This window comes from Sapajus apella, unplaced genomic scaffold (assembly GCF_009761245.1).
Source record: "Sapajus apella isolate SASKATOON/1434 unplaced genomic scaffold, GSC_monkey_1.0 scaffold41, whole genome shotgun sequence".
NCBI lineage: Eukaryota > Metazoa > Chordata > Mammalia > Primates > Cebidae > Sapajus > Sapajus apella.
The window spans coordinates 16622510-16644253 of NW_022436981.1; the positions used below are offsets into that span (position 1 = coordinate 16622510).

General features: G+C 36.9%; 1 protein-coding gene and 1 pseudogene across 3 annotated transcripts in view; one reads left to right on the forward strand and one right to left on the reverse strand.

The window, feature by feature from the left end:
- KHDRBS2 (KH RNA binding domain containing, signal transduction associated 2) overlaps nucleotides 1-21386 on the reverse strand; it is a 633038-nt gene extending 611652 nt beyond the window's left edge. For all 3 annotated transcript variants that reach the window (XM_032299838.1, XM_032299837.1, XM_032299836.1), the window contains exon 1: nucleotides 21023-21386. In XM_032299838.1, coding sequence (XP_032155729.1) covers nucleotides 21023-21113 — 91 coding nt within the window. In that variant the 5' untranslated portion in view covers nucleotides 21114-21386. The remainder of the gene's footprint in view (nucleotides 1-21022) is intronic.
- Nucleotides 8559-8956, forward strand: LOC116565895 (annotated as a pseudogene).
- Nucleotides 21387-21744: the final 358 nt, after the last annotated feature.

A 21744-nucleotide genomic window follows, 5' to 3' on the forward strand; every position in this document is an offset into this window, starting at 1 on the left:
AATCTCTGATGACGGTTTGAATTTCTGTGGAATCTGTGGTGATATCCCCTTTATCGTTTTTTATTGCATCAATTTGGTTATTCTCTCCTTTCTTTTTATTAATCTGGCTAGTGGTCTGTCTATTTTGTTGATCTTTTCAAAAAAACCAGCTCCTGGATTTATTGATTTTTTTGAATGGTTTTTTGTGTCTCTATCTCCTTCAGTTCTGCTCTGATCTTAGCTATTTCTTGTCTTCTGCTAGACTTTGAGTTTTTTTGATCTTGCTCCTCTAGCTCTTTCAGTTTTGATGATAGGGTGTCAATTTTTGACCTCTCCTTGCTTCTCATGTGGGCACTTATTGCTACATATTTTCCTCTAGAGACCGCTTTAAATGTGTCCCAGAGATTCTGATATGTTGTGTCTTCATTCTCGTTGGTTTTGAAGAACATCTTTATTTCTGTCTTCATTTCATTGTTTATCCAGTCAACATTCAAGAGCAAGTTGTTCAGTTTCCATGAAGCTGTGCGGCTCTGGGTTAGTTTTTGAATTCTGAGTTCTAACTTGATTGGGTTAGTTTTTGAATTCTGAGTTCTAACTTGATTGCACTGTGGTCTGAGAGACTGTTTGTTATGATTTCCGTTCTTTTGCATTGGCTGAGGAGTGATTTATTTCCAATTATGTGGTCAATTTTAGAGTAGGTGTGATGTGGTGCTGAGAAGAATGTATATTCTGTGGATTTGGGGTGGAGAGTTCTGTAAATGTCTATTAGGTTTGCTTGGTCCAGGTCTGAGTTCAAGTCCTGGATATCCTTGTTAATTTTCTGTCTGGTTGATCTGTCTAATATTGACAATGGGATGTTAAAGTCTCCCACTATTATTGTGTGGGAGTCTAAGTCCCTTTGTAAGTCATTAAGAACTTGCCTTATGTATCTTGGTGCTCCTGTATTGGGTGCGTATATATTTAGGATTGTTAGCGCTTCATGTTGTATTGATCCTTTTACCATTATGTAATGTCCTTCTTTGCCTCTTTTGATCTTTGTTGCTTTAAAGTCTAATTTATCAGAGATGAGAATTGCAACTCCTGCTTTTTTTTGCTCTCCATTTGCTTGGTAAATCTTCCTCCATCCCTTTATTTTGAGCCTTTGTGTATCCTTGCATGTGAGATGGGTTTCCTGGATACACCACACCGATGGGTTTTGGCTTTTTATCCAATTTGCCAGACTATGTCTTTTGATTGGGGCATTTAGCCCATTTACATTTAGGGTTAATATTGTTATGTGTGAATTTGATACTGCCATTTTGGTGGTAGCTGGTTGTTTTGCCCATTAGTTGATGCAGATTCTTCGTTGTGTTTGATTCTCTTTACCATTTGGCATGTTTTTGGAGTGGCTGCTACTGGTTGTTCCTTTATATGTGTAGAGCCTCTTTCAGGAGCTCTTGTAAAGCTGGCCTGGTGGTGATGAAATCTCTGAGTACTTGCATGTTCACAAAGGATTTTATTTTTCCTTCACTTATGAAGCTTAGTTTGGCTGGATAGGAGATTCTGGGTTGAAAGTTCATTTCTTTAAGGATGTTGAATATTGGCCCCCACTCTCTTCTGGCTTGTAGGGTTTCTGCTGAGAGATCTGCTGTGAGTCTGATGGGCTTCCCTTTGTGGGTAACCCGACCTTTCTCTCTGGCTGCCCTTAGTATTTTCTCCTTCATTTCAACCCTGGTGAATCTGATGATTATGTGTCTTGGGGTTGCTTTTCTTGACGAATATCTTTATGGTGTTCTCTGTATTTCCTGGACTTGAATGTTTGCCTGCCTTGCTAGGTTGGGGAAGTTTTCCTGGATAATATCCTGAAGAGTATTTTCCAGTTTGGATTCATTCTCTTCATCATATTCAGGTACGCCTATCAAACGTAGATTAGGTCTTTTCACTAAGTCCCACATTTCTTGGAGACTTTGTTCATTCCTTTTTACCCTTTTTTCTCCATTCTTGCCTTCCCGTTTTATTTCATTGAGTTGATCTTCGACCTCTGATATCCTTTCTTCTGCTTGGTCAGTTCAGCTATTGATACTTGTGCATACTTCGCGAAGTTCTCATGTTGCATTTTTCAGCTCCATCAATTCACTTATGTTCCTTTCTATTTTGTCCATTCTCGTTAGCATTTCGTAAAATCTTTTTTCAACGTTCTTAGTTTCTTTGCATTGGGTTAGAACATGTTCTTTAAGTTCACAGAAGTTTCTTACTACCCACCTTCTGAAGTCTGATTCTGTCATTTCATCACACTCGTTGTCCATCCAACCTTGTTCCCTTGCAGTGAGGAGTTGTGATCCCTTTTAGGAGTAGAGGTGCTCTGGTTTTGGGTGTTTTCATCCTTTTTGCACTGGTTTCTTCCCATCTTTATGGATTTATCCACCTGTCGACTTTGTAGATGCTGGCTTTCAGATTGGGTCTCTGAATAGATGTTCTGTTTGTTGATGATGAGGTTATTTCTGTTTCTTGGTTTTCCTTCTGACAGCCTGGCCCCTCTGTTGTAGGTCTGCTGAGGTCCACTCCAGGTGCTGCTTGCCTGGTATTCACCAGCAGCAGCTGCTGAACAGTAAGGGTTGTTGCCAGTTTTCTTCTTCTCCTATCTTTGTCCCAGAAGGATACCCACCAAGTGTCAACCTGATCTCTCCTTTATGAGGTGGCTCTTTGGATATATAGGGGTCAGGGAGCTGCTTGAGGAGATGGTCTCTTCTTTATAGGAGCTCAAATGTTGAGCTGTGAGCTCCGTTGATCATTCAGAGCTGCTGGTAAGGTACGTTTAGGTCTGCTGCAGCAGAACTCATAAACCGCTTTTTGTTCCCAGGTGCTCTGTCCCAGAGATTTAGGGCTTTATGAGTTTCGGTTATGCTGCTGCCTTCTCTTTTTTTTTTTTCCTTCAGAGCTGCCCTGCCCAGCAAGGAGGCAGCCTAGTCACTGTCTGCCTGTAGAGGCTTTGCTCAGCTGCCGTGGGCTCCCCCCAGCTGCTGAGTGAACTTCCCTGCAGTCCTGTTTATATGGGTGTAGTTAGAACCGCCTCGGCAATGGTGGCCCGCCTGTTAAGGCGGAGCCTCTCTGCAGTGGCGGGTTGCCTTGGCATCGGCGGGCTGCCTCAGCAATGGCTGACTGCCTCCCTGGTGGCGGGCTGTCGCGGTAATGGCGGACGCCCCTCCCCCACAGAGCTGGACCGTCCCGGGTTCAGCTGCGCTTGCTGTGAAACTCTTAATCCAGAGAGTTTCTGATTGCTGTTCTTTTGTGGGGGTGGGACCAGCCAAGCCTGATCGCCTGGCTTCCTGCCTCAGAGCCTTTTTTTTTTTTTAAGTTGGTGTTCCATTCGCCTATTGAAGAGGCGCCGCGGTGTGTGTTTTTTCCCATGCGACAACTCAGTGTGCTGGCTTAAACAGCGGCACTGAGATTCAGGGGCTTTTTTTTGCCCTGGAATCTACTGTCCTGGTTCTCTGCTCAGTCCCCTTTTTAAACAGACGAATGGGCGACTTCCCGTGGCTCCTATCACCAGCCAAAAGGGCACCCGGACCTGTGTATTTTGTACGGAGAACTGCTGCTCCAGGGCGCCGACAAAGCACCTGCGCGGGGCAAAGCAGCCGCGTGGGGCAAAGCAGCCGCACCAGCTGGCACAGCTGCGGTGGCCGAAACAGCCACACTGGCGACCTTGGAGCTTCTACACCTGGGAATTTCCTAGTCTGTGGGCAATAAAAATGCGGTGTCCACTCACCCTCTGCGCTTTCACTGGGAGCTGCAATCCTGAGCTGTTCCTAAACGGCCATCTTGGATCGATCCTCAACTATTATTTAACATCAAATCTTACATTCATACACAAAATTTATTTTGTGCTTAAATTTCCAAATTTTCTTTTATCATAAGAAATTATTGTTCAATACTATGAAATTGCAAAGAAAATAAGATGAAATAGATATTTATATGTCATCTAAGCAAAAGTTCCATTTTCCAGAAAGTATAAATACATAGCTTTTTAAGAAAATGAAGTATTTTCCTTTTCTCATAACTTTCTATAGGGGGTATTAAATACTTCTATGAGAACACATTTCAGTATTTTATAATTTTATATCACTTTATAGCATCTAAATCTATTTGTCTTCCTGTCCTAAATGCAAACAAAAATTTTCTCCTACAACACTATTCTAAATCCCATTATACAGGTTCATTTGCTTTTGGGGTTCATAGCTTTCATGCCCGTAAAAACATATTTTTCTGAGAATTACCTCATCAAATGCCAGCACTGATATATTCTGTCAGTCTAGATCATTGCTAAATCTTCATTTTGGTTATTATTGTTGACATGATGAGTACATACATGTTGACTAAATGATAGTGGTTTTGTAGTTGAAGGATAAGCATAAAGTTACCAGTCGTGCTGCTAAGCAATTTCAAGAACTTTATGTTATATTTCAGAGTGACAGCAATGGTGGCAGCTAATATGCCCCTGAAGATAAAGACATAAAGATGGGCTATCATTGTGGATGCAGATGTAGGTCTCAGTTGTTAGTCTACAAGTACATCTACTCTACCAAGGGTGGGTATGCCAATTCTGTTTGTATAAACTATATTCTTTTCTTGAAAAACAAACATAAAAAGCATATAACATACTGTCTAAATTTACAAGGTCCTTTTTAAATGAAATGTTTAATGTGTTAATAGGGGGGAAAACATTTCCTGTATTTTTTTTCACACTAGAGCCTACTTTGCTACGCAGCACAGTGCAGTGCTTAGGATTTACTAGATATGTTACCTGACTTTGTATAAATTGAAAGTACAGTATAAACAAATATCATGCTTAATAATCTCAACACAGTTGTCTCCTTCAGAATTGAAACAGGCATATAGAGAACCAATAATGAAAGAATTCAAATATTCTTAAAACACTATAAAATTTATTTTGCCATATTTTATATATTTAAACAGATACCTTCATTGTGTTTATACAATATTTTCAAACGCTTTAAACACAGCATTGGTCAGAGAAAAATCTTTTCAGCAAATGATTCTGGAACAAACGGATATTCCAATTAAAAAATACTTTGACTATCTTGACACCATATACAAAAATTATTTCTAGATGGGACATAAACCTATACTTAAAAGCTAAAACCATAAAGCTTCTAGAAGAAAACATTGAGAATAACTCTTTGACCTTGATATAGGCAAATATTTATTAGAGAGGACACACACAGGACTAAGTAGGAAAAAATAATAAACTGACTTCAGCAAAATTAGTATCTTCTGCTCTTTGAAAGATGAGAATATTAAAAGGTGAGCCACATATTAGGGAAAATATTCACAAAACATATTTGCAACAAATGATGCAAACCCAGAACACAAATAACTCCTACAACAATAAAAGACCTACAATCCAATGACAAATTTGTCAACATTCTAGGCACTCATTTCAAGTAAGAATACATATAAATGGCCCGAAAAAAGCCCACAAAAGCACATGCTCATCAATATTAATATTCAAAGAGATGCAAATCAAAACTGCCGTAAGTTACCACTGCAAACTACTAAAGTAGCTGTTGTTAAAAAGACTGAGAGCTTCAAATGTTGGCAGGGAAGTGCAACAGCCAGAATTTTCATATATCACTGGTAAGAGAGTAAGATAGCGTAAGCATTCTAGAAAACTGTTTGACAATTCCTTATAGTAAAAGGTTAAGCATATATAAGCTCTAAGATCCAGTAATCACACTCCATGCAAAGAAAGCATGTCTATAAAAATCCTATAGGTGAACTTTTACAACAGCTTATCTAAAATCAGCTAACACTGAAAGGAGACCATATTCATGTTATTGAATAAACAAAATGGGACCTATTTGTAAAATGCTGTTCTTCTCAACCATAAAATAAATTATTAATACAACAACATGGATGACTGTCAAAAATATACTGAACTTAAGAAAAAGGAAGAGTGTACACTACATTATTACATTCATATAAAGTTAAAGAACTAAGTTTTCTATAATAACAGAAATCAGAATAGGTGGTTCCTAAAGAAAATGGAGGTGATATAGATTGAATATTTTTTCCTCTCCAAATCTTCTGTTAAAATTTGATCCACAATGTTGGCGGTGGAACCTGTTGAGAGGTGTTTGGATCCATGAAGGGGATCCATCATTAATGGCTTGGTGCCTTCCCCACATTAAAGAGTGAGTTCTCGCTCTGTTAGTTCACACAAGAGCTAGTTGTTTAAAAGGTTTTAGGACCCTTTGTCTCTCTCCCTCTCTCTCTGTCTCTCGCCACGTGACACATCATCTCTTCTTCCTTTTCTGCCATGATTGGAAGTTTCCTGAGGTCCTCACCGGAAGCAGATATTGATAACATGCTTCCTGTGCAGCCTGCAGAACCATAAGCCAAATAAACCTATTTTCTTTATAAATCACCCATCCTCAGGTATTTCTTTATAACTATAGAAAAACGACTGAGACAGTAGGTTACAGAAAGGGGGCACAAGGTAAGTCTCTGGGCTTATAGAAATATTCTCTACTTTGCCAAGGGCATTGTTCACACAAGACTGTATAATTACCAAAATTCATTAACTTTTATACGTAGAAACTACATTTCACTGTTCATATAGTTTACCTAAACTTTTTAAAAGTAAGAAAACTAGACAAAGCAAAGTAGATAAGAAAAAATTCTGTATTATTTCTGCTATCAGATAAATACTGTATATACACCTGCATAGGATTCATGAGATGACCGAATGACCTATGAGATCATTGGTAAGAACCTATGTCATAAATGAGGAAACAAAGGCTCAAGGAGATTTAGAACTTAGCCCACTGTCACAAAGCTACCAGATTAGCAGATCTGGCACTCAAATAATAATATTTTGATTTTACCTACCATGTTCTTTCTACCATAACAGTAGCTTTCAGCATTGTTTACCATATTCCAGGGTAAGAAATGCATTTTATATAATGACCTGGTAAATCCACAAACGAATTCCATATACACACATAAACTATAATAAATGTTGCATAAAGTTATGTTTACCCCTAAATATATATGTATATATACATACATACACATGTAAATGTATATGCATATATAAATACATATATATGCGTGTGTTTGTATATTTAGTCATATGCCACATAATGATGTTTCAATCAACAATAAACCACATATAACATCACGGTGGTCCCACAGCATTATAATGGAGTCAAAAAAATTCCTAAGGCCTAGCCATTCTAACATCTAGCACAACGCATTACTCATGTGTTTTGTGGTGATGTTTGCATACGCAAACCTACTGTGCTGCCAGTAGTATAAAAGTATAGCACACACAATTATGTATAGTTCTTATTTGATAATGATAATAAATGTTACTATTTTATGTATGTATTATACAACTCTTTTTATTGTTATTTTAGAACATGGTCCTCAACTTACATATTTTAAAAGTCACCTGCTAAACAGGCTCAGGCAGGTATATCGGGAGATATATCAGAAGGACATATGATTATCATAGATGATGACAGTTCGCTATGTGTTATTGCCCCTGAAGACCTCCCAGTAGGACAAGATGTGGGGAGGTGAATAACCGTGAAACTGATGATCCTGACCCTGTATAGTCCTAGGCTAACGTATGTGGCTGGGTCTTATTTAACAAAGAAGTTTAAAGAGTAAAAAAATAAAATAAAATAAATTTAAAAATCAAAAAAACCTACAGAAGAAGGATATAAAGATATTTGTATAGCTAATTACAAAAAGAGTCAAGTTTTTTTTTAAATTAAAAAGCTTGTAAATTAAAAGTTATAGTCAGCCATTAATTTATTATTGAAGACATAAATTTCTTAAAATAAATCTAGTACAGCTTAAGTTACAGTGTTTATAAAGTCTACAGTAGTATACAGTATGCCCTCAACCTTCACCTTCACTCCTCACCACTACTGACTGACTCACCCAGAGGAAATTCCAGTCCCACAAGTTCCATTCATGGTAAATGCCCTACACAGGTGCACCACTATTTATCTTTTGTATTGTGTATTTACTGTACTTTTTCCTATGTTTAGGTATAAAAATACCATTGTGTTACAATTTCCTGCAATAATTAGTACAGTAACATGCTGCACAGCTTTGAAGCCTAGTAACAACAGCTGTATCATATAGCCTGGATGTGTGCTAACTATACCATTTATATACTTTCTGATACTCACAAAATGATGAAATTGCCTAATGACACATTTCTCAGAATAGATAATTGGCATTGAGCAACAAATGACTGTATTTGAAATGATACATAAGCACATCCTTTTTCGTAGGTACAACATAATCATGATTTCCTCCAATACTGAAACAGACCTATGTAGCAGACTGCATTGAAAGACAATACATTTATCTTTTTCTACTATATTCTCAGTCAGTAAGAGAAATGCTCATACCACAAGAAGCAGTAAGGATCCAACGGCATGCCCCCTGAGGCATTCCATCTCATGCTCACCGTGGATCAGAGCTTCGCTGACCACAATGGAGGCAGTAAACTTCTGTATTGTGTATATGAGCACAAATACACTTAAGAGAGTGGGACATCAGGCTTCTGAGCGGTAAACTTTGTTGTGCTAATGACGAAAAAGAATTAAATATGGGTGATGTTGAGAAAGGCAAGAGGATTTTTATTCAGAAGTGTTCCCAATGTCACACCGTGGAAAAGGGAGGTAAGCACAAGACTGGACCTAATCTCCATGGTATCTTTGGGCGGAAGACAGGTCAGGCCTCTGGATTCACTTACACTGTAGCCAATAAGAACAAAGGTATTATCTAGGGAGAGGATACACTGATGGAATATTTGGAGAATCCCAAGAAGTATATCCCTGGAACAAAAATGATCTTTGCTGGCATTAAGAAGAAGGGAAAAAGGGCAGACTTAATAGCTTATCTCAAAAAAGCTACTAATGAGTAATAATTGGCCACTGCCTTATTTATTACAAAACAAATGTCTCATGACTTTTTTATGTGTACCATATTTTAATAGATCTCATACACCAGAATTTACATTATGAATGACTGAGAGTATATTTTGTTGGGCAGTCCTGATTTAAAACTAAGACTGGCTTGTGGTTAAATGAGTTTTTGGATTATAATAGTAATTCAAATTTAGTAAATTCTATCACTGTTTACCCCTTCTAAAGATATGAAAAAAAAAAAGAGCACAAATACAAGGGAAAAAAGTATCAAGATGTTGGCAGTGAGCGGTCAGCACAATCACATATGACAAGATGTCAATAAGAATTGTCAAAAAAAGGAAAAGGCAGATGCATACTATGGATTTGAGGGAGGAAAATAATCAGGATTCCAAGAACAGTCCTATAACAGGAGTCAGAATTAATTTTACAATTTTATAATATCACATGTAGTTTTGTAAAAGAATGTTCCACATTACACTGAGCAAGTTAGAAAGGTGGAAGCAGACAGAGATGTAGGGAACAGGAGACTACAGGAGTTGTGTTGTAGTTTACAGTGAGCAAAAGAGACAACATGCAGCTGTCATTATCTTTTCAGTTTAGAACTAAGAGTGTACGTAGTTTGCACATGAGGAAGAAAAGGGATATAGAAGTTAAAGCACCTCACCCAAAATAATATGGGTCTTTAATTCTAGGATGAAGTCATGGACTTGGGGATCTAGCTTCAGAATCTATGTTTTCAGTCACTACCTTCAAATACCTCTCTTATTCTACTATTCCTGTCTATAAGTTAAATCACACAAAATTGCAGAGTCTTGCTCTGTCACCCAGGCTGGAGTACAGTGCAGTGGCATGGTCTTGGCTCACTACAACCTATGCCTCCTGGGTTCAAGCGATTCTTCTGCCTCAGCCTCCTGAGTAGCTGCAACTACAGGTGCTTGCCACCATGCCCAGCTAATTTTTGTATTTTTAGGAGAGACGAGGTTTCACCATATTGATCAGGCTGGTCTTGAACTCCTGACCTTGTGATCCGCCCCCCCCTTGGCCTCCCTATATCTGTCTACTTTTCTCTGTCTGTGATCTCATTATTTGAATCTTGAACCGTTGCTCTAGAGACCTAACGGCCTGCCCATGTCTTGTACCTAACCAATCCCGTCTCCAGCAATGCAGCTACATTACACTTTACATAAAACTCAATCACACTTGCCCCCTTCTAATACGTTTCAATGATTTACCATTGCTTGTAGCATAAAGTCCAAACTTCTTAACATATTTTACAAGCTCTGTAATGATAAGCCTCTACCACACTTCAGACACACTCCTGTTTATTCTTTCCCCTTTACTATGTCTCTAACAATGCTTGACTTCTACATATTTGAATAAATATTCTCTTTCTTATCAGATTTTAGAGTTGTTGTTTACTATATTCATGTACAATTCTCTCCAAATTATAGCTTCTTCATCACTGAATCCTGGTAATATTCTATTTGTTTGTAGATTCTCAACTAATATGCCCCTTCCTATGGAAGCCTTTCCTCTCTGTAGGCTTGTTTAGGTGTCCTGTCTTGAACTTCTAAAGCATCATCTACTTCTCTTATCATTGTATTATGTAGATTTTATGTATCTCCTACACCCTCCTAAATGTAAGTCTCAGGTAATAATGTAAAGCACAAACAATAAGAATCAATTGGGACAAGTCTATATTGCTTCTCTTTGATTCCCTACATCAAATGTATGCTTAACACACAACATATATTTTTATCTCTCATTGAATATATGTGTGTGTGTGTGTGTGTGTGTGTGTGTGTGTGTGTGTGTGTATTTCACTCATTTTACTCAAAGGGAAACCATTTGGTTTATTGAAACTCATTTCAAATACTTATCACTTCATCTGACTTCATTAAACTGCTTTTAATTATCATAATGTTTTATTCTAACATATTTTTCCTATGTGGAGATGACATAATATCCAATCTTTCACTAATTTCAGAAGACTAGCTTAATGTATAACCATCTATCATACTGAAGTCCATTCCAAAGCAATATCATATAATAAAATGCCATCTGCCTCATCATACCAAATGTTCTTTCATTTTCACATAATTCCTTAAAGGCCCCCTTTTCCACCAGGTCTTAGATGGATAAAAACGCAGCTTCTACATTTCCCCAGAAGAAGAAACTTAAACTGTCTGGAGACATGGATGATTCTTAATCCAATTTTATACTTACTTAAATCTCCCTATTTATCATTTACAGGAATAAACATCATGGTAAATGTATTCTATTATTTAGTCATTCATCTACTGCTTGCATTTTATAGCATTCTTTTATAAAATGAATGTACTGGTACATGTAAATCAAATTCCTGAAAAAAACAATTCTTTACATTTCCTGGCGAAAATTATTTTAAAAGAAACAATAAATTATACAGTAACCTAGTTAGTTCACTCTTATAAAAGTTTATCAAAGGAAGATGTTGCTATTCCCTTAAATAAGCTATGTTCTTTAATACTGTTTAAGGTTTTAATGTAGAATGGTTGCTTTTTGACGCTCTTTCATGCTTTTGTGGACATTTGCCTAACCTCTGATTTATTGCTTTTTTAGAAATCCAAATTGATTGTGCTACCTTGTAATCTTCCTTTTCATCTTTTCCTATAAAATAGGGACAATATTACCTGCCTCTCAGAATATAATGTAAAGACCTAAGCCACTGTGCATGTTCAATAAAAGCAGCTATTATTTGAGTCACCCCTGTCTTCTCAAAATTAAACAAATTTCTTCTCATTCAACCTCTTTATTGTGTTTCCATCACAGAAGCTCCCTCTCCTGAGTTGCAGTCAGGACTCATCATTATCTAGCATACAATTCTATGAACTGCTAAAAATATCCACGCTCTAGAGAAAACACACTTAATTCTGCTTTTCTCTGAGAATAGTAAAATCTAATCTTTAATGTTTTAAAGGAAACAGACATCAATTGTGTCATTTCTGATAACAGTACAATAACACCAGCCAATCTGTTTCAAAGTTGTTATATCCTAATAACTCAGAACCTATAGATAAGATTTAAATCAAGTCATACTGTCAAGTTTTCTCTTTCTGATGAAACGTGAAATTTGTTCACTTCTAAATGTTAAACAAAACACTGGCCTCCTCAAGACACAAGAGAGAACCTACAGGTGTTCTTTGCTTCTGGAAGAATTCAGCAAATGTAAGCAGTTCTTTAAAAAAACGTAGGGAAAAAATGCCTCAGCAAACCATACAAAATTCTCCAATCACGTTTTCATCAAAAAAAGTTTGAAATGATCCCTCTGCTCTACCACCACATCACTAAGTTCTCTAAGAAGCAGTTAATATAAGTCATTCCGAAAATGTAGGCTGTCTTGATGATGCTTAATTCAATTCTATACTGAGGTAAATTCTCCCATTTATAAATTTATTTGACTTTTATAAGCTATACTTATATTTTATGATATCATGTAATAATTCATCCAACATTTGCATTCAGAAACATATTTCAGAAGTTAATGTCAACAGCAACACTGGTCTTCCAGATAAAATTTGCATACTAATATATGGCCTTCTTTCAAAGCCTAATATTGGATCTCGATCATAGGAGACAATGTGGTGTAATGGTTACACGTGGTATCTAGGTGAAAAGGCCTGGGTTTCAACTTTACAATTTCTTTGATCTGAGACCTGATGTAAATTAATTTCTCTAAGCCTTAATTTTTCTAATTTGTAAAACTAATGTTAATAACATTAGTTATTAACAATACAATATTAACTATAAACAATTATTAACTATAAACAATACAATAAGATTGGTGGGTAGATTATTTGTGGTAATGCATGCAAAGCTTCTAGTACAGTGTCTGGCAAAGAGTAAACTCCCAATAAATGTTGAGATGATGATAATGGTAATAATGATAAATCTCTCATTATTATAAACAACAGGAGATGAGACTTTCTCTGAATTCCTATATCAGTGGTCTCTAAAATTCCTATATGTAATAGGAATAATTTTATATAATTTTATATAATTCCTATATGAAATTCCTATATATAATACCTATCAGAATTTCTATATACTTACATCATATATTTGTCTCTCTCTCTCTCTCTCTCTAGATATATATATATATATATATATATATATATAGTTGAATTCCCTATAGATTATAAACCCCATAAATTAAACATGTGATACTTCATTTATAAATAGTACATATCATCTACAGTTTTTACCAACACACATTCAAGGGCATGTGTGATTGTGTGGTCAAATGCAGTACAGTACTAGTCTGATGGAATTCATCCCCCAAACTATAGCTAAAATATAAGGTAAACAGCGTAATGCTTTTATGATGGTTTATTATCTCTCTATACTGCAAAATCTTTTGGAAGTACTGTTCATGAGTCAAATGGAGAATGTGCTAAAAATAACTTCTTTCCCCCCAAAATTTAATAACCATTGAGCAAGAGGATGCTTGGCCATGACCTCTCAAGTATTTGGCAAATAAAAGATGCAATCATTATAGAAGTCTGCACTTGAGAAAAAGAGGAAACCATATAATATGGATATTTACTAACATTAATGTAGAATAACAGCTACTAGTGAGTATTCCATCTCTAAAAAAATTTCCAAATCATGTTTAATTTTTTGGAATTCACCAGTTTGTGGAGAAAAGTATCATATTTCAACTATGGATATATTAAATATTACATTGCTTATAGCTTTAAAAAAATAAACTGGTGTCAGAATATAATTCCAATGAAGATATATTTCTTATAGCCAAACCAAAAAGAAATATTAAATTCAATGTTCAAATAAGTACATAAGGAAAGCTGATGATACTGCATAGTTATTTCCAATGGTCTCTAAAAACTATCTCTAAACCTCACTTCCTCCACTTCTACAGCTGCTGTAGGAACCAAGAGCTTCACTCTAGACTGTGTACATAAAGATAAACTGGCAATAATGATCAGTTATGTTCCCACTCTCGGGTACCATGCCATTAAATAAAACTTAAAATGAGATAAATAAAGAGAATATGACTATGTCCATTATCCAGATGAATTTGTCCTGATCATGCTCATTCTTATACAACTAGTTAGTGAAATATTGATATTAAAGTAAAAGGCCTAATATTCATTCAAAAGAAAATTTTATAAAGATATAAATTAAAACACATAAATGAATGGGGACTAGACATTACAGATAAACACAAGAAGACTTTCTTTTCTAGAAACTGGAAAAAAAGGAGGCCAATTGTCTGAGTACCACAAGACTCGGGAATGACATGTCAATGGTTTTCCTAGATTTTCTTTGTGCCGCATATGTGCCAGACTGAGCACTAGAAAAGCTGGCAATTCAGACATATTAAATGCAGATACATACACACAAAGCCTCAATCCAGACAATAAAGAAACAAATGGGCAGATTCTCAGAGACCTCACAGAGTAAAGCAGGACCTCCTTGTACTGTCTTCCCAACTTTCTGCAAATGAATAATTTTTCAAAATTGACTTAAAAAAACAAATGGAAACTTTCAAAATGGCCTCCTGATGTTTTGAATTATGCAAAGATAAACTATAACTGAATTAGAATTATTCTAAAATGATATAATTACTAAAAATTGTTTCTGGAGATACCTTCTAAACAAAAAGTAGGAGAAAAAAGAAGATATGAGGTCAGCATCATTCAGTTAATAAACATTTATTGAGGCCTTCTCACATGAGACTGAAGGCAGGCATTAAGAATTCAAAGACAGAAGTCATAGTATAGCCCTCAAGTTTAGAGGGGAAGACAGCCAAGATCAAACAGAATTGCATGTTGCAAAGTAGTAGTAGTGGAGAGGGTAAAAATAGAGCCAGAAGTGCACTTAATTTATAATGAATAGAAGAGAAGCCATTATGAAAGGCTTCCTAGAATAGGGAATAGCAGAGCGGGACTCAGTTTTATTCAGTGAAGATAAATTTTAATCACAGAGAGAAGCTAGAAAGGGCATTCTAAAGCAAGGTCCCAGCAAGCATAACACTTTAGAGAGAGTAGAGGACAGAGAGAAGGGCAAGTGTGATTCACATGCAGAAGAGGTAGTAGAGGGGCCAACAGAAGACGGGCTCTGAAGTCTGATGGAGAAAAGCCTGTTTGGCCTCTACCTGGCACCACCACATACCAGGCACTGTGAAAAGTCCTGCTAATATAATAATGAAAAAGACATAGTTCTGCTCCCAAGAGAACACAGAGGGGAGCTGTTTGTCTAGTGAGAGAGACAGGCATAAACTGATCATTAGAAAATAACAGTTTGAACAGTGATCTAGAGGTGTTCGTTATGGGAATGGGGGAAAATATCCAGCTTTCTGTGAATAGGTATGGGAGTGGTAAGGGAGTATAGAAAGTGAACTATAAGCAGTTTGATATACCTGAGAAAAATGAAGCAGAAAGGCTGAAGACATGCTTCTGAAGACGTAAGCGTGTTATAAGAACGTCCAGGGGTATGGACGACACCTTGCAGGCAACAGAAATTACTAAGAAATGTGACATGGTGAGACTTTAAATGAATCACTGTAACAGCATTATGTGTGTTCGTGTGGGAAGGAGGGAAATGAAGGACGAAGAGGGCAAGAAATGGTCAAAGAAGAAAGTAAAACCAGTATAATGCCCAGAAGACAAGGAAGATGGAAAGAAATCAGAAGAAGATCAATAGTGGAGAGCGCAGCCAAGAGATCTCATGAGGGGTCAGAAAAAAATGTATTTGATTTGCCAATTATTAGATTATTCTGTCACTAGGGTCATCAGTTTCAGGGCAGTGATGAGGACAGAAGCCAAACTGAATAATTTTAAAGAGGTAAATTAAGAAAGTGAGGCAGCTAGTATATACTAGTGTTATCAGAAGTTGAAGGAAACAAGGGAGGATAAATGTCAAGAGAGATTATTTTTTAATACTGGAGGCAAGTGAAAGAAGTATTCTACTTTTTCAAATTATTCAGATTGAATCATGTGACAGGCTGCTATAAGGAAAGAGTCAACTGGGAGAAAGAATAGGAGACACTGAAGAAAGAATTTAACTACAGAATGCGTCCAGAAATGAGGAGCATTTAGGGTGGCAAGTCAACCTTGAAGAAAAGAAACATTTGGTTTTATGAGCATGAAAAGTAGTGATGATGGCTATGGAAATTTTTTGGTAGTAGGAGGTTGAGGAATAGCAGAAGAGATATATCCATTTCCCCAATAAAATGGATATTAAAATCACCTGCTGAGAGTACAGAACATGTAGGTTTATAAAGAAGCCTGAATAGGTTTGAAATTACTCTTGAAATAAATAGGACCATGGTTAATCAGGCTCATGGTTAAAGACAGGCAAGTGATCATTTACTAAACATGATATTTTAAAAACCCTCAATGTAATTTTTTTCATAAGGTTATTTATTTTATAATTTGCTTTATGAGTTCAAATTTAACTCAACAGTGATCTGAAGTAAGGCAGTGTTTATTTTCCTTATTTTCTCAAATTGAGGTGATGTCCTCAATGGGTGAAATCTCCCAAGCATCATCTTGTATTTGTTTAATTTTTGCTTATATATTTTGTTATACACATAAAAAATACTGGTCGGGCATAGTGGCTCATGCCTGTAATCCTAGTGCTTTGGGAGGACAAGGCAGATGAATCACAAGGTCAGGAGTTTGAGACCAGCCTGGTCAACATGTTGAAACCCTGTTTCTGCTAAATACAAAAATTAGCCAGGTGTGGTGGTACACACCTGTAGTCCCAGCTACTTGGGAGGCTAAGGCAGGAGAATTGCTTGAACCTGGGAGGTGGAGGTTGCAGTGAGCAGAGATTGCACCACTGCACTCCAGGCTGGGTGACAAAGCAAGGCTCTGTTTCAAAAAAATTTTTTTTAATTTTAAAAAATACCCCTTATCAAAAGCAAAAGCTTTTTCTTTTTCACCTTAAAAGAACCCTGCCTGGTAGGTATTACTTTTCCCGCTATATAGATGAAGAAACTGAGTATCTGAGACGGACAAAAATAACACATCCTGTATTTACCAGTAGGTAGAAGTGTCAATATTCACTCCCAAGTGTTTTTCTTGTCAAAGTAGAATTGTTCCACTATGTCATAAATTGTTTTAACTGAAGATCAAAGATAACTTGAATTTAATTTTTTGCCCATGTTTGTTTTGTATTTAAGAAACATAAGTAAGATTACCCCAAATCTACAGGGGGAGGAGATTACAATAATCAAAAGAAAATCACTTAAAAGAGTCACATGAACACTATTTTTTAATCAGAAGCTGTTTTAGACATTACACTAATAACTTTCCTTAATTTATAAGCTTATCAAGCTTTACAAAAAAATTTAAGAAATACAATCTAACTAAAAAAGGATTCTTACTGATAAGCTAAACGTAGTTAACTCACCACAAGTTTGCATTTGTGATAAATATTAATCCCTGTTCTCTTAATATTTTTAAGAACCCATTTTTATCTGCAAAAAAAAATGCCAATTCTAAATGGCAGGTCAAACTTTTCACTAAAGTTTGAAAATAGCACCTACAGCTTTTCAAAAACCAAACTGCTAGAGTATTTGGCAATATTTGACATGTCATATGATGAGTCAACCAAAACAGTTATGAATCTTCCAGTGCTTGCAAAGATTTCAGGCTAGAAAATCTTGCCCAAAGCACTCTGAATTGGGCAAAAAATTTATAATTCTCCTTAGAGTATAGAATCACCATAAATGAATCTATAAATCTGAACAGATCTATGTCTGTCAGCAGACATAGAATATTTCCAGACAATATTTTCATGTATATACATTTTTTGGCCTCAAGTATTAATAGTATATCAACAGACTTAAGAACATAAATCTGTCTCCAGTACCCAAAATAAAGTATATTCCTCAAATTACATTTTAGTGCCATAAATATATTATTAATCATTAAACTCGGAAAGAATGAAAAAAGTTTTAAAAATGTGCAGCGATTGATTTTTTGTTCCAAATATACAAACATCACTTCATTATATCATCAGTATTCTGAGACTTAATTACAATGCAAAGAAACATATAAATCACCTAGCCCAACTCCTTAATTTGAGAGACAAGGAAACAGGGAAAGAAAATTTACACAGATTCACTTGAAGTAAAAGTGGAATTCAAATCCAGGTATCTATATTGACAGTTTAATGCACTTCCCAGAAGTAGCATAGATATAAATAACCTCATGGAATTTCATCTGGCAACCAAATTCAGAGGCTGAGTAGAACATAAAGGATGGTGCTGAGTTTGCCGTTTTATCATATTCAAAAGCACCTACCATAACAAGTGGATGGCTAAACAACATTATAACACAGAATGAACATTATTTTGATTATTTAAGCATGTCATAAACAAACTTCAAACTATATTATTCAAGATCTCTTTTTAGTAACAATCAACTGAAATCACCTCCACTGAAAACACACAGCAGAAACAGGTGACATAAACTACAATAGACACCCCCCTAACCAAAACCCCAAATAACCATCCAGCTAGTACATTCAACCCCACAGCCTTCAATTCTACATGAAACAGTGGCAATCGAGCACTGATTTTCATCTATCACCAATCAAAACGCAAAATAAATCACTGCAAAAGCTCATTGGTTTATATTACTGCCTTTATATATATTAGCTTCCGGAAAATCATTCTGAAGAACTGAATCATCTGTATCATTTTTATTACTCACTCAGGCTTGACACTGTCTGCACAGTACTGACTGAAATGTACTTCAGTATGCACCTTCTTTCTAAATGAATATCTATGTCAGGTTTATTTATAGCCACTGCCTTCAATCAATGCATTCTCAGGTATGAGAAATAAATCATCTCACTGATACTCTTCTATAGCGATCTGAAACAAAGCATGGACATCTTGGCAAGTGGCCTTTGGAAAGATAATGAAAGATCTATACCATAAAATATACATTAACATTATTGAGATTCCAAGAACAATTATCTTACACTCTTTAATAAGCACACATAAAGAGCCCCAGGTACAATTAGAGAAGTAATCTAAAACCTATGCATCCTTTTGCATAACTCTTTATGTACCCCAAGATTATTATAACCTCCTCCATTCTCTTTTCCTCATTCTGATTTCTCTGAAATTTGGGCACCCTCTTTGTTCCTTACTTAGCTTTTCTCTATTTAGGAGCTTTTCCTTCTAATTCTTTACAAAAGCAGGGCATGCTTCCCCCTGCTGGGATAAAATCAAATTACAAGGTACCTTCGAACATGTTCCTAAGTATTGTATCAAGAAATCAAGTTCCTAGGAAAGATAAAATGTTAAGGAACCAAGTGCATAGCCTTCACTGACTGTTTTACCATCTACAGAAATACTTATGCACTCTTTTAAGAGTTTCTTGTATGCCTTTATTCAGCTTGGCATCTTCAGGTACAGTAACTCACATTAACAGCTGATGAATTAATCTTTGAGCTACCTGTCTCAAATAGAACTCCAATTAGCAGGTCAGAGAAAATGATCAATTTGTAACTTTTTTTTTTTCATTTTAAAGGCATTATCAGCTACATGAAGAAACTTCCAGAAAATACATTGAAGACTATTCAAAATATATTAAAGACTACTGAATATTGATAAGACTTGCCTTTTAAGTCGTTTCAAAAAACCTTAAACATCCATTAACTCATTGTTTTCCTATTATTTTTATGTAGTTATCTTCTTAAAGAAATTTTCAAAAGTTCATTTTTATTGACTTACTTTTCCACTTTAATTTCTATTTTTTATTCAATAACCAAGAAAGTAGTAAGCATAATTGTATTTCAACTTCCCACTTACCTATAAAATCTGCTTTTTCCCTGAAAACAATTTAGTTATTTCACATATTCCATGTTTTGAGTATAAACCTTATCCTAATTGTTTAGCATTTAAATATAGAAACATATCTTACACTTCATTATTATAAATAACAATCCATCAATTAAAAATATATAGCTAATGCCTTGTTGAATCATACATTGAGGAGCAGAATTTATTCTTCCATGGTACAACTAAGTCTCAAAAAAAATCTTTTAATACGGAGGAGCTTGGGTAGAGGAAGTTATCCCTTTTAGGTTTTTGCTGTAGGTAAGTCCAGAACAACCTTAGCTACAAAATTACATTGTGAACAATTTGATGATGAAGCAATTCGTTATTAATGAAGCACTCATCCAAAAAAATCTGCAGATGTTTTAAAAAGGCATGTGTAAATAACTATAGACATCATAGTTGTCTTTAGTAGTTAGATGGCATAATTATAACATAAATGGAGTAATTTGGTTAAGCTCGTATGTCTTTTTTTTTTTTTTTTTAAAGAAAAAACCTTTCAAAGCAATGCAAAAGACAAGACATATATATTCCTCTGGGAATGAAATCTCCTTTAACGTTGCAGGTACACAAAAGAAAATGCACACTTGGTAAAACAGTTGATCAATTATGGAGTGTTCCCAGGGACCAATGTCTCACAGAGTACCCAATCATCACACTTCAAATAAATGTGTAAGCACTTTAGCCTCTGCTTTCCACATTGAAATATGTATAAGAACATGCATAGTTTAATTCTAACACTTTTCATAGGAAAGACTTTGATTAAAGGGTATCAAACATCACTTCCTAAATGCAGCAAACAAACAAACAACAACAATCAAAAAAAAAAAACAAATGCTTATCTGTAGCTAAGAAGCTCTTAGAACACTACATTGATTACCATTTACTTCCAAACTGCTTTCCCCTCCCTCTGCAAAGTGAAAATGTCCCTGTGGACCGCGTTACACTTCATGGTATCTCTATCTATGATCCTAAGAGGTCACATCGCTACTGCCATTAGATCTCAGTAGCTTTGGTCTTCTCCAAATTAAGACATGGAGAAAGAGCACAGCTGTCCTCCCCAAGAACCAAGAACCGGGTCTGTCCCCCCGAGCTCCGAGAGGAGCATCTTCAGGGGACAGTTTCTGCGAAGGCAGCGACAGGAGTCCCTCCCCAACTTCACTCTCCTAATCAAGCCGCGGGCAAGATGGGCAGCCGGCGCTTAGTGCCCATCGGTGGGGGCAAGTCCTACCTTCTGCCAAAAGGCGCGATGCATGCACAAAAGATGGATCCAGGCTATCTTTCTCTGCCATCAGCTCAGGCAAATATTTCTCCTCTTCCATAGCGCGGACTTCGGACTGTCCCCGGGCGAAGCGCGAGGTTCCGCTCGCTTGGGTGCAGGGTCGCGGGGCACAGCCTGGCTCCCGCGCTGCTCCTCCGCGCGGCGAGGGGATCTCTGCGCGTCCTCACTGGCCCATGCGCCCAGCGCCTGCGACTCCCGCCGTCGGGCTGCGTGGCCCCGCGCCCACACCTGCCCGTCCCTTCCGTCGTCTCTCGCTCGCGCCGAGCCCCGGCTCACACCAGCGGCCTTAACTGGAGAGGCGGGAACACGACGCGGCCCACCTCCGCCAGCCACTCATTGGTGGTGGTGCCAGAAGAGGCGGGGCGCTCGCGAGGGCCGCAGGCCTTCATTGGGCCGTGGAGCACGTCGGGTCGCCTGACTGGCATGAGGCAGCTGCAGAGGGGAGGGGAGGTTGGAAGGTGCAAACGCTTTCTTCTCGCAGCCCAAGCCTTCCCTGGCTATTAGGCATGCCCAGTTTTGTGGGGCTCTCTGTGTCTTCATCTAAGGTGCAGAGGAGCGAGAGGACGGGAAAAGCGCAGGTTAAACAGAGAGGCCTGAGTCAAAGTGGACAGGGGAGATGGAAATGAGAAGTGAGCCGCGGAGAGGGTGGAAAAGCGCCAGGGAAAGTCTCA